Source organism: Echeneis naucrates, chromosome 18 (genome assembly GCF_900963305.1).
Source record: "Echeneis naucrates chromosome 18, fEcheNa1.1, whole genome shotgun sequence".
Taxonomy (NCBI): Eukaryota; Metazoa; Chordata; class Actinopteri; order Carangiformes; family Echeneidae; genus Echeneis; species Echeneis naucrates.
The window spans coordinates 12,804,634-12,821,490 of record NC_042528.1 but is presented as its reverse complement, the minus strand read 5'-3'; the positions used below and the strand labels follow the sequence as shown (position 1 = coordinate 12,821,490).

Here is a 16,857-nt window from a genome sequence, read left to right as displayed (position 1 = left end):
CAGCTGAGTGGGGGACATGGCGCTTTGTCTCATTGCATCATCATCATCTTCATCCGCTTATCCGGGGCTAGTCACAGGGGTAGCTCCAGCAGACGACCCCAAACTTCCCTTTCCCCAGCCACATTGGCCAGCTCTGACTGGGGGATCCCAAGACGATCCCAGGCCACTGTGGAGATATAATCATATTAATATTATCATCAAAAAGCAGGGATGTAACCCTCAGCTCCCCGAACTGCAGCCCTCCCTCATGACTAAGCGTTGATATCCTGTCCATGAAAATCACAAACAGGATTGGTGACAAAGCACAGCCCTGGCGAAGGCCAACCCCCACCTGAAACAAGTATGACCTATTGCTGAGAACATGGACACAGGTCTCACTTTGGGAATACAGAGATTGGATGGCCCTCGGCAGAGACCCCCTCACCCCATACTCCCGCAGCACCTCCCACAATATATCCCGGGGAACCCGGTCGTACGCCTTCTCCAAGTCCACAAAACACATGTAGACTGGATAGGCATACTGCCAGGCCTCCTTCAGGATACATGCAAGAGTAAAGGTCTGGTCTGTTGATCCACGACCAGGACGGAATCCGCCTTGCTCCTCTTCAATCTGAGCTTCAACAATCATGCTCCTGTCCAACACCTTGGAGTAGACTTTCCCAGGGAGGATGAGGAGTGTGATGCCATTAGTTCTACATAATTTAGCTATTATCGATATCTGTGAATAAGATAATTATATTTTTAGTTTTTTCTCCAATCCATCTTCTTAGAGCTGGACTAAATGAAGAATGATATAAATGAAGAATAAATGATGAATTAATATTTAATTTGGTTTTCTCTCTCATTGTATCTTTTACCAAGATGAGATTATATTAACTTACATTTTACTTTTTCTCAAAAGAACAAAGTAAGTGTTCAAGTAACACACATAAGGCTGCTAAGTGTGTGTGTGTGTGTGTGTGAGCGTGTGCTGACTATTTTGGTTTGCCAATAAGGCTTCCAGATAAACAGTGGTGGCAGCTGCTGCCATAGCAACACCATTGTACTCCCTCCTCCCTCCCTGCTCCCTCCCCGACCACTCTCCCCTCTACCCAGCTTGCACATTCAGAGACTGGGGACCAGAGAGGAGAGAGGTCAGCTTTCTTCGTCTCTCTGCAGAGGACGAAACACACCAGACAAGAAGAGAAAGAACAGAAGGAGGAAAAGAGGAATAAACAGGAAAGAAAAGGGTTTGTGCTTTGAGGAGAGAATGAGTGAGGACAACCACTCCCACTACAGGCTGGACCCCAGCGATCGCCTCAGTGGGCTGGGACAGAGGAGAAAGAGACCCAAGAAGGTAAATGAATAGATGGAGAGCCACATGGTGGAGAGTGAGTGTGAAGCTTCCCAGTAAGAAAACTGGGTGGAGCAACAGAAGAATAATGAAGGATAAGTGTGTGTTATTTTTTTTCCTATTGTTCCTATGAAAAGATAAAAAGTGTTATTGCAGCATTATTGGAGAAAAGCTGGGAGCTCTCTGCTGATTTCACCTCTTTCCCCCCAGATGCATTTCTCCTCCACTGCATCCTGACATCCATTCTGCTCCCTGTATTCTCCCTCTCCTCTTGTCTATCTGCCAGTGTGTTGTTGTTGTGAACAAGGTGGTGAGTAGTAGGCGGAGGCTTCTCTCACATGCTATCAGGGTGGGTCCCTGCTCCGCTAGCTCTTTGTGTTCCTGTTGTGGATGGGGTTAAACACAGAAATCTGAAATTATTTTGTTACTGCAACTCTCATGTTACATGTCACCCATATTACTGGTTATTCTTCGATTTTGACAGCCACCATCATGAGCACACACCCACTTTCCTGTGTCTCAGATTTCACATTTGTCTTCATAAAGAGATGGGAATTAGTTCTAATATGATGTATAATATCATTCAGCAGTGCATTAGCTATTAATAAAACATCATTAACACATTTTAATGCTACCTGATTATTGATTGTTATAATATATTGTTGATTAATTGTTTAGTTTATAAAACAACATCCTACAAACCTCCATTTATAATTTATCAATTCATCAAAATAGTACCAGGTTAAATTTATATTGATTTCATTCTTAAATAGCAAATTTGCTAATTCATTGTCTGAGTCTATATATTCACCAGCTCATGAACTGTGATATTCATATATTTTTGTATGGCTGTATATGTATTCATCATATATTTGTTGGCACAACATTTATTTTTTGCTGCAATTTTGAAGAACCGACATATTTTACTTTTCTGCTCAGTCCATATTTTGATCATAATCCTTTTCTCTTCATGTTATGAAAAGTAAAAAAAAGGGTAAAAGGGGCACTGCATGATTACCAAATTGATTAAAACTTGAAAATGCCATAATTGATCTCTGCTGTATTTTAACAACTACATCAAGCACGATTAAAGTTCACCAACTAGTAGAAATATATGAAAATAGAATTAAATGCATTTTCTTGCCTTTCTGATTTGATCATGTTGTGATCAACTCTCAGATCAAAATTTTATTGAAACAACAACAACAAAAACATTACAATTTGCTTAAATCCATTTTGTATTTACTTTCCCTGCATAATTAACAAGTCTCTCAGTTTAAATGACAATTTTCTCATCATCACTATGTTTCCGGTTTGGTTAGGTTCATGTAACTGAAGGTACATGGGTAAGTTTGAGCAGAGATTGTCGTACCTTTGTAGCTGAAGACAGACTTGACTTGTTTCATCTCCTCTGAAACATGTCTTTATTCATTTTACCGGCTGTACGTGTGTTGCACGTGTGACGCTCCAAAATATTCAAACTTGACTGAGTCCTTTTTTGTCAACATTGATTAGAGAATCTCTAACACTAACCTGTCAACAACATGGCTCCTTCTAACATTTCACCACTACTTTAATATATAGTCTGAATACCAATTATCCTCTCAGTAACAAATTCTGTACAGCACTCACAGTACCCACCCTGAATCTAAGACATAATAAGAGAAAACAAAACAGCTCATTAACTAGCATGTAGCTACACCTCCATTTATCTGCCAGAATGCCTGCTGCCTTAGGGCGTGTCTGCGGGTTTTTTTAATGAGCACCCTCCCTAGCGTTGGGTGAAATATGCTAATGTTGGGTAGCTGCTTGTGTAGCCAACACTGGCACAGGCAAGATTCTTCCTCTAGCAATGCAAAAAATAGATGTGGGTTTTAATGGTGGTCAAACCCCTATGACCAGAATCACACTGCCTAAAACTGATGGTGTTTATGATTAAATAGATTTTGCAGCCAGTAGGTGCCTCCTTTATTGAGTGGTCAGACTGTCAAAGAATGTAAATGATAAGCACAGCACCTCTGCTGGTGGTAAATGCTGGTGCTCAGAAATGTGCTTTACGCTTGACTGTTGTGTTAGTAGAGTGGAGTATAAAAATTTCTCAGAAGAAGGCAGGTGTTCAAGTCAGCAGTGCTGAATTTACAGAAATAAATTGTTGGTGGAAGCAGAAGCAAAGCATTTGGCAGCAGGAGGGCATTCAGAATCAATGAATGAATTATTGATTTACTCCCTCCCCCTCATGTTTAGATAGGCACACTGGAGCGCTGAAACACACGCCCTTCTTGCAACCTATGGGAGCTGATCTTTGCTATATGCAGGGCAATTGACTCAAAGTGAGGTTTTGGGCTTATGTCTGCCACTGATATTTGGGCACAAACACAAACTTGAGTTGATGTTTTCAGCTGATAGAAATCCTTAGTTTAATACAGTGTGTTTCTGGCATTTTCATGAAAGCCCTAAGCGCTTTAATCTGCCACTGCCTCAATTAAAAGTGCCACCCCCCGCAAGCTCCAAAGGGGTTGAGGCACAGCCTGACAGTAGCATACACACCATGCTCATGCACTGTATAATCTCCTTCAAGGTGAGGAACCATGAAGAGGAAGGTTTAATTTTCTGATGAGCGCAGGAGAGTTTCAAGTTTTTACCTTTCTGTCCTGGAGGATGAGGGCACTTTCCAAAATATATGTTGGTGTTTTGTTTCATCAGACAGAGAGGGATTTTAAACCCTATGTAAATCAGTCCAGTTTCTACTTTCTATATATTTACAAATGGAGGAATCTGTTGTTTGGCTGTATGATTCTCAAGAAAACTTCAAACCTTACTGTTACTTGATGAGAAAAACATCAGCGTTTGTATGCATAGAACTCAATACAATTCCTTTGCTGTCACCTGAACATTGAAGCAGCCACAGCCACCCATCCAATGTTCAGACTGAACACCTGTGGGGTGTATTGCTGTTTAGTAAATAGTTTAGTTGATGCTATCAAGAAAGATGCAAACTGGTTAAATGTAAGACCATCAAGGGATTTTTGATGCCCAAAAACAGACAACTTGACTTAAGTGTTTAATCATTTTGAGTGGCTCAAATATTCAGCTCATTTTCATCAATGCCAGAAATGCCTGACTATTCATTAACTCATTCATCTTATGCTAATCTGTTCCCATGCAGTGGGGGGTGCTGGAGCCAGTCCCACCTCACATTGGGTGAGGATGGGCTGTGCCCTGGACAGGTTGCCAGTCCATCACAGAGCCAACATACAGAGACAGAAAAAACAACCACTCACACTCGCACACAGAGCTAAAGACAGTTTACAGTCACCAATTAACCCAAACATTCATGTCAGGAATTTCACCTACGACCTTCTTGCTTTGAGGCAACAGTGCTAAACACTATACCGCCATTCTGCCTGCAATGCCTGACTAGTTAAAGCTAAATATAGGCATCAATTACAACCATGCAGTGGAAGTGATGTCTACCCTTATATATGCATATGTTGAAACCCCCCCCCCCCAAAAAAAATAAAAAATTAAATAAAATAAAATAAAAAAAAAAAACTGCAGTTTGCACTGATTTATCCTCTCTGAAGAAGAACTGCAAATAACTGTCTGAGTTGTTAAACAGGTAGTTCCTTTCAGGATTTAGGATAATGGTTATGTGGCTTTGGACCAAGGGTTGTCTCAGGGTGCTTAGCAAGTCAACAGGAAAAGTGGTAGTGATGGTTAAAACTGGAGAACTGACAGGAGTAGTATCTTCAGCTGTTTTCAATGAAGTGGTGCTAGAAAGTCCTACTTTTCTTCTACACATTCATATTGACACCAGAAGTGTTTTGTCTCCCCTGTATCTCGGATTAAAATTCTGCGGGCATCATTACGACTGAAAATATTTAAATAATAATTATTGTATCAAAGATCACAGGATTATTGTCAATTAACCATTTAAAGAGTGAATGGACTCACATACGTACTGTAGACCGTAGACCGTATGAACAGTCAGTCAGTGAGAGAGCCTCGGGCTCTAAACCATACAGCTTATATAGTGTTCTTAAAAAGGGTGTTCGTGGATAAAACATATGGTGTTAACGTCATTGTTGTCATACTTGTTCGAACAATCTGTCTTGCTGACATCACTATCTTGGTTTCTCTTTGATTATCATACACTTAGTCCATGTCTTCTCTGTGTCTGACAATGATATGACAGGATTACGCAAGCAATTTAAGTTTATGTGAACATACGATAAAGGTCACAGTAACCAGGGTTAACTAGCAGAACAGTGAAAAGTCAGAATTTTCCAACACACTGCTGTCGTCTTTGTCAGTCCTTGACTACAAAAATTGTAAATGTAAACTACGGAGGCTGGAAATCAAGTCACACTTAACAGACCCTGCTGCAAGCCATAAAATTACTTAAATGCAAAAACCCATCAGATCCTTTATGGGGCAAAAGGCTTCTGTTCACATAAAAGGAGGGATATAACTTCCTCCTCAGTATTGTACTAATTGCTGTCTATGCAGTCGATGCTTCTTTCCTTGCTTGTCTTGATGTCATGCTACAGTTTTTTCCAATGGAATTCGGTATCAAGAGAAATTTAATTTATCCAAATTGACCATTTCCCTGATAAATTGCCAGACCCAGTGAGTCACTGAGCCTTGAGCTGGCATTAGCAGCACACTGATGAGGAGTGACAGGTGAAATGAAGCTCTGGGCTGAGAACACAGCCCGACACCAAACAGGCATCTCTCATCTCGCTTATGGATGGCCAGGGATTATTTATTGATGAGAAGATCTATCCATTAGCAGCTCCTCTGGAGTTGGATCAATGGAGCCTATCCAGTTCAGATGATGCAAGTTGTTAAGCCAGGCCAAAGGGGTTTTGGGTCTGGACTCAGTCCCAGCTCAGGTTTTATTTTCCAGAAAAGAACTTTGCTCTCAACAAGTATCGTGAACTTAGTTTTTAACTAAGACGATTCCTCAAAAAAAGTTGACAGTAATACAGCACAATACAGCACAAGGCCATGAATATAAAGAGAACTCTAACAACTTAGTCTTTTCCCAGGAGGGAATACCTAAATACAAAAGTGGATTTGCTTTTATATTCCTACCCTTGTCAGCCATATTTCACACAACCATGTGTCACTCTTTTCTACTCCAACTGGTTTAAATTTCCATGGCAGCTATGAACTACATCCTATCATCAGGCACACTTTTGACATGAGAGGAAATTTAAAAGACACTACAACTCAATCTGCCTGTGCGGCTGATTTAATTCACAATCTTTGTGGTTGATATACTTTGAAATGCACTCAATGAAATGATATACACCTTATTTGACGTGTTAACTGACTTCATCAGGATTGCATTTGTTCTTTAAAAAATTTCAAAGGCTCCCTTTATGTTGTATTTGTAAACAGGAGGGAATATATGATCCATGGTCGTAACTCCACTTTCTCTGACTGAAATGAAACAATTTTCTATTTTCCATTTTTGGACTATAAATATAGTTTATGGCCAGAGTTGTGCTGTGTGTGAAGAAGATAATAACTTCCCACTCTGACTGTAGTATGAGATGGAATTGGAGTCACTTGCCTGGAGCTAATCTCTGATGTTGATGTGTCTTTTCAACCTTTCTTCACAATAACAGAAAATCTGCCTAGAGCTTGACAGAATAATACATATTAAGAAATTACTCATGTAAAAGCTACCAAGTGAGCATGTTTGATCGTGTGTGTGTGTGTGTGTGGGGGGTGGGGGGGTTCATATAAAAATAAATATTTAAATAATTACTTAAATGTGTCAATAATTAATTCAAATACCAGTTCATTTAATGTAAAAATATATATAATAATTTCATGGTCCTGTGTTGCAGCGTAACCCTAACCCATCAAAGTCAGTGGGCGGGGCTAACGTGAATTTGGTCTCATCGATTGCTTTGGTCAGAAGCCTACAAGTCTTTCAACAGAAGATGTGCTTCAACTTTCTGGGGAGTTGGTGATAGACATTTCATGCTGCCTTCATATCCTATAAAAATTATGGTAAATACCAAAAACCAATGTCAAAATTGCACATGAACACCCACTCAAGATGTAATTTCCACTCGAAAGCTGGAAGGTTTTTATGATACCCGTGCTGCTGAGATGAGATAAACTTTGGCCTTTCAACATGGCGGAGAGCAAGGAAAGTATTGTTAATGGTAAGCACTGCATTCAGTAAATAGTTTGCTGCTGATGTTAGCTGGTTAGTTAGTAGACTTCTTAATACTGTGGCATACACAACTTAAATAACAACGGCATTTAAACTTAGTGTTGTTTTGTAAAATATTGTGCTGTTTGCTTTTACCTCCAAGAGCAGATGAAAGGGCTCGGAAGTCTAAAACTGTTTTACCCAAGTAACAGGTCAGGTCATAAATTGTGGGTCCACCATGCTAACCCTAACCCACTGACTTTGATGGGTGAGTTTGACAGATAAAATAAATTCTTGAAGCACTGCAACAGGACCAGTGAAATAATTATATGTATTTACTTTAAATGAACTGGTATTTTAATGAATTAATGACACAATTAAGTATTTATTTCCCATTTTAATTAATCAATTTATGTAATAATTTAAAATGCATTTATAGACTTCATTCTATCCTTTCCCATCCTCCATATTATTGACCAAGATGGATTAAGAACATATTAACATATTAACATATTAAGTAACCATTTGCTGGAGACAGGTCTGCTTGGTGTTTATTTATCTGTCAGGCCTGACTACAAGTCATACTCTTCATACAGCAGTAACAGAGTAGATTTTATGGGTATTTTAGCATTAGCTCAGCTCCATCCAATGAAATCTCAAGGTTAAGACTGATGAATGAAACTAAATATGTGCTTTCTCCATAAGTAAGTAATGCACAAATTCACAGACACAAAATCCTGTTGTGTTTCTTGCCTTACTACTGTTTATCTCCATCACTCTAAATCTTCCTCTAATCTCTAACTTACTAGAAGATGGGCAAAACTGCTGGACAGGTTCCAACATTGCTTTAAAATACTTTATTTCCTGGGTAGATTTAATCAGTTTAGGTTTTTGGTGAGGATTTGTCAGTCAATGCAGGGTTGTGTTCACTGTTGATGTAGGTCCTAAGACAACCGGGCTGTCATTAACTGTAAAAAACATATTCAGAGGAGAAGATGGGGCTGAGGAGGACTAAGGGGTCGATCTGAGATGCTCTCTCTTTTTTTCAACAGTTCACTGTTTATCTGTTACAGATACAGATCCTCTAAGTAGGCTGGTATTGTTGTATTGAAGAAGAGTTCAGACCATAAACTCATTAGATAAAATAATAAATCCTTTTAAAAGCAGTGAAGTGGCCTCCAGAAGGACAATGGATAGAACGTGTGTATAGAGTTTATGTCTATGCTCTTTGAGACCTGTTGTCAAACCAGATAATTTATTTTGAAATGGAACATCAGAGGAATCCATCCATTCCCACCTGACCAGGATGATAGAGCGATAGAATGGAATGCTTTAAAAGACATCATGGCAATGTCTCTCCTTAGGTGGTAATTTGTAACACAATTTCATTTTAAATTTGCATTACAGTTCATTGTTTTGTATTAGTTATTTTTGTATGTATTGATATATTAGAAGAAGCATCCAAAGTCAACAACTTCCACTTCCTAATGGCTGAATTATGTGCTCATGTAAAGCCTAAAAAGCTTTGCTCCAAGCTCTAACTGCAACTACAGCTTTGAGACATTGTTATGCTCATGGTTGTGTGCAGAAAGAGTGGTGTTAGTGTTGTGTATTTGCAAGAATTTGTTATGTGGTGTGAATGGCATGGGGTAAAATAAAAGGGATCAAAAGAGCCAACGAACAGGAAAAGCAATTAAAGCAGGAAAAAACCTTGTTTGATCCATGGGTGTGGTTGGTAGACCTGACTGACTGTACTGGGAGAGATTTAGCTGCGATGCATATGTTAGGAATAAGGGGGAAGATGTATGGATTGGAAATTGGGGAAATTGTTGGCTCAGCCAAATGTGAAGGAGAAGGAGAATAGAAGAACGAGACAGATAGGCTTCATGTCACTACAGTCTGAGACATTCCTTTGAGGAGGCTATACATGTTTATCATGCCTCGATGGAGGAAGAAGAATAAATAGCAACAAGCTGAATGCTGGAGAGCATTCATTTTGAAGTTGACCTAAACATAGACCTTGTTCATAATATGATGGCTTAGTTCTCTTCATAGCGGTTTGCAAACTTAATTACTGGTTAAATAGCCTGGTTTCATTTCACTACAGATAAAAAATATGGCTTTGAATACTCCACAATCCAACCTAATACAAATGTCATTTGGGCTCTGCAGCTATAAAGTGTTATTTCTGCTTGACATATAGATAATGTTGACAATCACATCCTAATAAAATATCAGCTCCCTTACATCTTCACAGAAAGTCCAAAGCATGACTTAAGACTTAAGCTAGGGATACATTTATATAATTTACCTGGAAAAATGAAGGAAAAATATACAAATGCCAAGATCTGAAAACATCTTGGGCAATAAGGCCAACAACAAAAGGACTTAAGACTTGACCTGTATCCATCTATCCGTCTTCAACCACTTATCCAAAGTCAGGTCAGGTGTAACAGGTTTAGCAGGAGCCCCAGACTTCCTTTTCCCCAGAAACCTCAGCTAACTCTAAATGGGGGTTCTTGAGGCACTCCCAGGTCAGTAAGGAGATGTAATCTCTCCACCTGGTCCTGGGTCTGAGCCAGATCCAGACCGAGACTCCTGAAATACTTGAACCCCTTTACTTGGAGTAGCCTTGCCTGAAGAAGGCAATTCATTGGTTTCCTACTGAGAACCATGGCCTCATATTTAGAGGTGCTAATCCTCAAACCTTCTGCCTTGCACGCATCTTGACCCGCGTCTTTCCTCAAATGACACAAATTGTAATTTTTGAGATTTGATTGACAAACTTGCTACCTGGGATTTTCTCCAATGACCTAAGACAACTTTAGACATAGATTGTCAAATATGACACTTTTTTTATGGTTTTTAGTTCCAAACAATTTTGGGATAAGGAATCATTGCTGGACTGGAAACATTTCAGCCAGATGAGCGTCCATAGAAGTCCCATAAGGGAACATTTTCTATCTTTCTCTGCTTGCCTGCTGTTCAGCAGTTTTTTGCAGTTTCATGTAACATGACTGCATGATCCTCAGGGCTGTGGAGAGAGCCCTGTCGTTTCTAATCAGTTCAGGTCAGTTCAGTTTGGCTCAGTTTCAACTTTATTTGTCCCAAGACAGCAGCTGGTTCTGTTGTAAATATAAGACAATTTGAAATACAAGGACACAAGACAAAAAACATATGTTCTGCACTCTGTGTCATGCCACACTTCACCTCACCTCCTTTTCTGTGATTACAGTACACAAAGTTAACAAGAAAGCAAAGTGTATTCAGCTTCTCTTACTTTATTAACTCAGTGAAATCAAAACGTTAGACATCAACAGGGGATTAAATGCACAGACAGTCAGTGTGTACATATGGCTGTTAACCTACCATCTGTCTTTTGTAAACAGGGGGAAGGCTCAAATCTAAATTTTTTCATTTGATGTTCTTAAATGAGATTTAGCTGATTTAGAAGAGCTACTTCTAAAACTACAGACAATTCATTCAGGATATTGCATGTACAAGCTGTTCATCATTCCTCCCTCCTGCAAAAGGTGAAGAGATATTAGTAATTCCATGTATTTTCAGTAGTTACCAGTTAGACAGGTTGGTGATTGAACGCATTGCTTCCAATTACAAGCTGACATCTATTCAGTATAAAAATTCAATAACAGACTCTTGAAATTTGTATCGTTTGAATTTGTTCAAAAATTGCCGTTCATCATTGTTCAGTAACTTAGTATATTGTTAGTTTGATATAATTTGTTTAGAAATTTGCAGTCGTCTAGGTTACTAAGGAACCAGCTCAAGGCCTAAAGTGATAAAAATCCATGAATAAAGATACTCAGGAGCAGAGTCAAAGGGAGTTAAGAGGCTGTTACCCAGTCGGCCTTTGTGCTACAGAGCTGATGTAACCATTCCCACCAAATCACCGTCTGATCATGCTTGTGAATGTGAGTGTTTGACCTCAGCCTTACAACAGACCACAGGCATGGAGACTGCACACCCCCCCTCAACCCTGCATCAAAAAATGTTCATTTTGTGGCTCTGGCCTCTGCAGCAGCTCACCAGACTTCCTGATTGAAGATTGACCTTTCGGTGGGGGCTGAAGAGTGCACTTGGGATTTGTTCAGTTGCTTTGGTGTGAGATTCAGTTTTTATATTGGATTGAAGACCTGGGAAGATATAGTCGCAGGGCCTTAGAGAGCCACTCTGGTCTGTTCTGGATAGTACAGTTGCTTTTTATTTTCTGCTGTTATCTGCAATTTTTTGAGCTGAATCAGAAACTTCAAGCTGTCTGTGTGCTGCTTTAGTTCCTTTTTACTCGTGTGTCTTGGCAAGTGTATTCATCAGACTGTGGTTGTCCCTTTATCTGCCAAAGCCTCAGCCACTACATATAAAGTTATAGGCTGAGTGTAGTGACATAAACAACAGACGCTAATTCAGCAAATTCGCAACCTTGAAGACACAGACGCAACACTGTACAGGTGTGTTGTGGAGCTCAAAATGAACATTGTTTGTATATATCGGCGTGTTCCAATAAAATGGCAACCCCAAGTGATGGCGTTCATTGGTTTGTGAGGTGCTGATTTCAAGCTTCAAGTTTGTTATTAGTCTGTCAGCTATCTTGGTTATTTGAAACCAGAAGAACAGAAAGAAGAAACAAGAAAAAGAATGAACCTGTGGATCTGGACTGGATCCATATGCACTTATATACTTTTCTATGCAGCGTAAATAATCAGGTAGTGGAGCTATACGTCTTTTGCCTTATAAACTGCATTTTGTAAGAACAATGCGCAGCATGTGATGTTTTTATGAATGCCTGGCCCTCAAGGTGGCAACATTTAGGTTTACTTTGGCTTTTTTTCCCATGTAATCTTTTGGTTGATCCATCAGCCTTACACTCACATCTCTAGCTCCTCATCGTCATGCTTTTTTTTTTTTTTAACATCCTTCTGTACACTTTTGCTTCCCCCCTCTCACAGCCCATCTGTGTATTTGCAGGCATGAAGACATGATGCCATGATACCTTAATGACAGTCAAGCCCACAGTGGTTGGCCTAATCCAGTTAGCTCAGCTGTGTAGCAGGGTCCATTCACTGTGCCTCACCACCACCATCACCTTTTATTTCTTACTAATCCCATTGGCACACGCGCACACACACACATGTATGCAACTCATTGTTTTCACTCATGAACAGTTTGTTGCTTTGGAGGAAAATTTTCCATTGTAACTCTTTGGTTTAAAAAAAACTAAACAAAACTGTGTAATACATAAAACAGCAGCGTGACAATTCATTTGTTTATTGTAAAAAAAAAATGTTTTTAACAGCAGATTTATATTTGTCATGTTGGTGTTGAGATAAGAATTTCCACAGCACAGTGCACAGCAGTTCTATCATGACTTAAATAGCAGTGAAAAACTGTCCTTTGGCCAATACTTAAAAATGTCTTCAACGTAGCTAGCCTCTAGCTAGTGTGGGGAATAGCATCCCAGGAAATACACTACACAGGACCCTTAGTAACTGCAGGTCACACAGGTTTGTTACACCAAATATTTATTGGACGGGAGATGGACTTCCAAAAATAAAATATTTATTATTTAAAAGTTCACTGGAACATAAAGATGTTAGCAAATACAGCCTGCGTACCCACAGAAACTACACTGTTAATTGCGATAGAAAACCATAAACAAAAAGGCAGGAAAAGGGCTACTACATGGCTCGGCAAACAGACTAATATCGGAAGGAACAGTTCAAATCAAAGAAAATCACAGCAAACCAAACCACCACATGCCACGCCAAATCGAGGGGAGTCTGCCGTGCGCTGCACAAGCTCCTGTCCTGAGAAAGAAAAGGAAACTAAATTAATACCTCTTGTAGAAAGACACTCAGGCAGATATGTGGTACTGTTAAAAGATATTTGGCTTAACCCACACTCACATGCACACAAACAAAAAAGAATAAACCTGCATTAATTAAATCCAAAACAAATACAACAAAAACATAAAAGATTAATGCAGAAGACAAAGTAAAAGCAGCTGTGGCTTGGACCCGGAGGAGCAAGAAAACCCCACAGCGGATAGACAAAACCAACTAAACAAAAGAAATTGTTTAACAAAAACCTATAAAAGCTGAACAAAATAGGAGAAAAGAAATTAACCAAACCAAAGGTGAGTTGTAGTGGGGCGACGAACCCATAACTGTATGGACACATACAAATTACGGTCTGCTCCAACCAGGCAAGACTGAAATCCACATGTAGCAGCAATAGAAAAAAACAGAGCGACCTCACCAGGGCTGGAGGCCTTGGATAACTGCTTAATGTACAGGTCCACAAACACAATCACTGTCTCGAGGTGAGGAAGAGCAGACAATATCCTTCTTGAAGCACTTCAGCCGATGCACCAAGGAGCACAGCCAACACCGCTTACACGTCCCACGGATGGTACCAAAAAGACCGGAGTACACCACGCAAGCAGGCCCGGACAGCTGGAAATGGACAGTCCTCCTGGTCTTTAGGGTCCACTGTGGGTCTGAACATGTAGGTAGGAGATAGGATGGGAGGAGGACCTCAGTCAGTTCGGTGGGAAACACTGTCTTGTATACATGAAACTCTTTGCATTAGTTTAAGATTGAGATTGTGTTGCAAAGGAAGGGAAATTGGAAGAGAGTGTAAGGGGCTGAGTTGTAAGTAACACAATGGTTTCTTACAAGTACACCCTACATCAATTCTATCAGATATTAGGTTACAGCAGCAGCTGAAGTGTTTACATGTGTTTGGTTCACATTCCAGAATCTGTACGTGTCACAGGGTGAAAGTCATGGGAAGCGCCTGGCCCAGGATGAATTGAGGCCAATTTTCAAATGACAAGGCCTGTCATACATGTGAAAGCAGCACTGGATACATGACAGCTCTCTGAGCAGCAGGAGTAAAAGGCACAAAGGCCATTCATCGGCACAGAAAGATGGTATTGTTACACAAGACCTTCCAATGTACCTCGCATTCTTCTAGCTCCTTCCAGCTCCTCAGAAGCGTCAGAGAAAAAAGAAAGACAAATGTGCACTGTCCTCTGTTTTTTGCAGATATTTGTTGATGTTTTGGTCAGTGTCAGTTTCACATGAAAGAATCAGATTAGAATTTAATCAAATACAGTTGCGGGATCAGAGGGTAAGAGCTCTGGTGAGGAGTTTGTTCCACCGCCTTAAGTTACAGACAGTTTAATTGGTCTGACTGAGACAGTCAGTTAGAAGCAGGGTTTACTTTTCACATTAACCACCTAATTTGGACTTTAAGCCAGTCTCTTCAATGATTTTTCATGAGTGAATGTTACACTAGTTCTAACCAAAATCCAATTGATTTCTAGATGGAGGCTTTGAATCCAGATTCAAATTCAAATTGGACTCAAGAGGAATTATCATATTTCAAAGAACAATTAGAATTAGCAAAACAAGAAATCTATATGAATGACCTAGGTGTGGCTGCAGTCATCTCTATCCAGTTTTCATGTTGAGTTTTAAACCAATGGAAACTCAGTTATTAGTACTACAGTATCACATGACTTTTTTTATAGTTCACACCAACATCTGAATGCAGCCTTCATTTGATCTAAACTACACATCTGTGTAGCGTTGTGTCCATATTGAGTTGGTTGTGACTCTGCCGATATATCCAACCCCCCCCCCCTCCCGATTTGGCTTAGGGTTACTAAGATGAGAGATGCACAATATCACAAAGCAAATACAAGTCCGGTTGTTACATGGGTAAACAGTTTAAAGATGACTTCAGAATTTTAAGATTGATCAGCTGTTTTATTGGGATCGGTTGGAATAATCTTTCCCACAAAGTCACAATAATAACCCTAGAAATTGACGTGGCTGTAGCCAGTTCTGTCCAGTCCAGTGGCTGGTTGCAGCAACAGAGGTAACCATTCAAAGCCAGCATATATTATATTTATCTATGCGTTATAAGAACTTTTTAATCAAAATTTCACTTTGCCACAGTGTAGCAATTCACAGTTGGTTTACAGATAATAGCCAATTTGAATTGGAAGCACATTACGTAATTTCACTTTTAGTCTCTTTTTCCGGTCCCTGAATCCCTGAAAAGTCACTTTCAACCCCCCATGTCCAATCAAACATGGGATATTTATCATTGCATCCTTCACCTACGATCAGCACGACTGACTGAAACAGGCAGGTGGTTTTTACCATTTCATTGCTGCCTCAACACAATCCAGATGATGGTTTGTGTGAATGTAGGGTAATCCAACCCCCCCAATACGGATATATGGAAAAATTTTCTTGTGATGTGTAATGAGCCTGTGCTTCTCTGTTCTATATCCTCACCAGAAGCCCCCACCCCCATATCTAGTGTCCTGAGGCTGTGGTGAATAATCATCATCCTATCCCCATTTATCCCTTTCCCCACCTCTTCCCTTGGCCTCCATCCATTGTTCAATACTTCATCCAGGATACATGTGTATTTGTATGTATAAATGTACCTGAGCAACACCTGCATTGCATATAATGTATGTGAAAAAAAAAAAATTGTATCACTGAGCATTTATTCATACTGAAGGTTACAGCAGCCTCCTACTGCGGACATTGCGGACTGTGTAGACTTGGTAGTTTCTACCAATATAATAGAGCTGAATTTGTTCTATATTCATATATTTATTTTGACTGAGTACCTGACACAAGTGAGGGTGCCTTGGCTGTGGCGGCACCTGCTGAGAGACGGTCCACAGTACATTGACCCTGTAGAGCACACTGCTGGGGGAAGTGTGCAGCAAGATTAGGTTGGTGGTGTTGTGTTGGAGATATTATTGTTATCATAAAAAACTGATACTTCATATTTTGTAAAAGCATTCTTTCTTTGCAGTTCATTAATCTCTTAACCCCTAACATTACTTTCATAACAAGATAATAAAAAAATGCACCACAGACTATGTCGTTTAAGGGCTTGATCTTCAGGGAGCTTCAGTTTAACATTTCAGTTTATTGTTTGCAATAATTTTTCCACAAAAACAAAACTATAGATGGAAAATCTTGACAGCCTGTTCTTACGGCTAAATACACTATCTAAGTGTAAAAATACATCTTTTACAAATGATCAGGGCTTCATTTCAGGGATTGAACTGAAAAGTTTGGTCTATAAAGTGACATCAACGCTGAATTGCCTTAATCCTACATTCTAGCTAATGGTCTTTATGGTCATCTTTACGTTTCCACCCACAATGATTTATGGTATAAGAGATGATCGTTGGAGACAGATGTAGATAGATCTTTATTAATTCTTGATTGCTTTTTTACTTTTTTCATGTATGCTTTTGTACAGCATGGATTATATCAACGCACAGCATATAAAC

General features: G+C 39.7%; 1 protein-coding gene across 2 annotated transcripts in view; it reads left to right on the top strand.

The window, feature by feature from the left end:
• Positions 1–1,120: 1,120 nt before the first annotated feature.
• The window catches only part of ank2b (ankyrin 2b, neuronal), a 116,876-nt gene continuing 101,139 nt past the window's right edge, over positions 1,121–16,857 (top strand). For both annotated transcript variants that reach the window (XM_029526829.1, XM_029526828.1), the window contains exon 1: positions 1,121–1,336. In XM_029526829.1, coding sequence (XP_029382689.1) covers positions 1,250–1,336 — 87 coding nt within the window. In that variant the 5' untranslated portion in view covers positions 1,121–1,249. The remainder of the gene's footprint in view (positions 1,337–16,857) is intronic.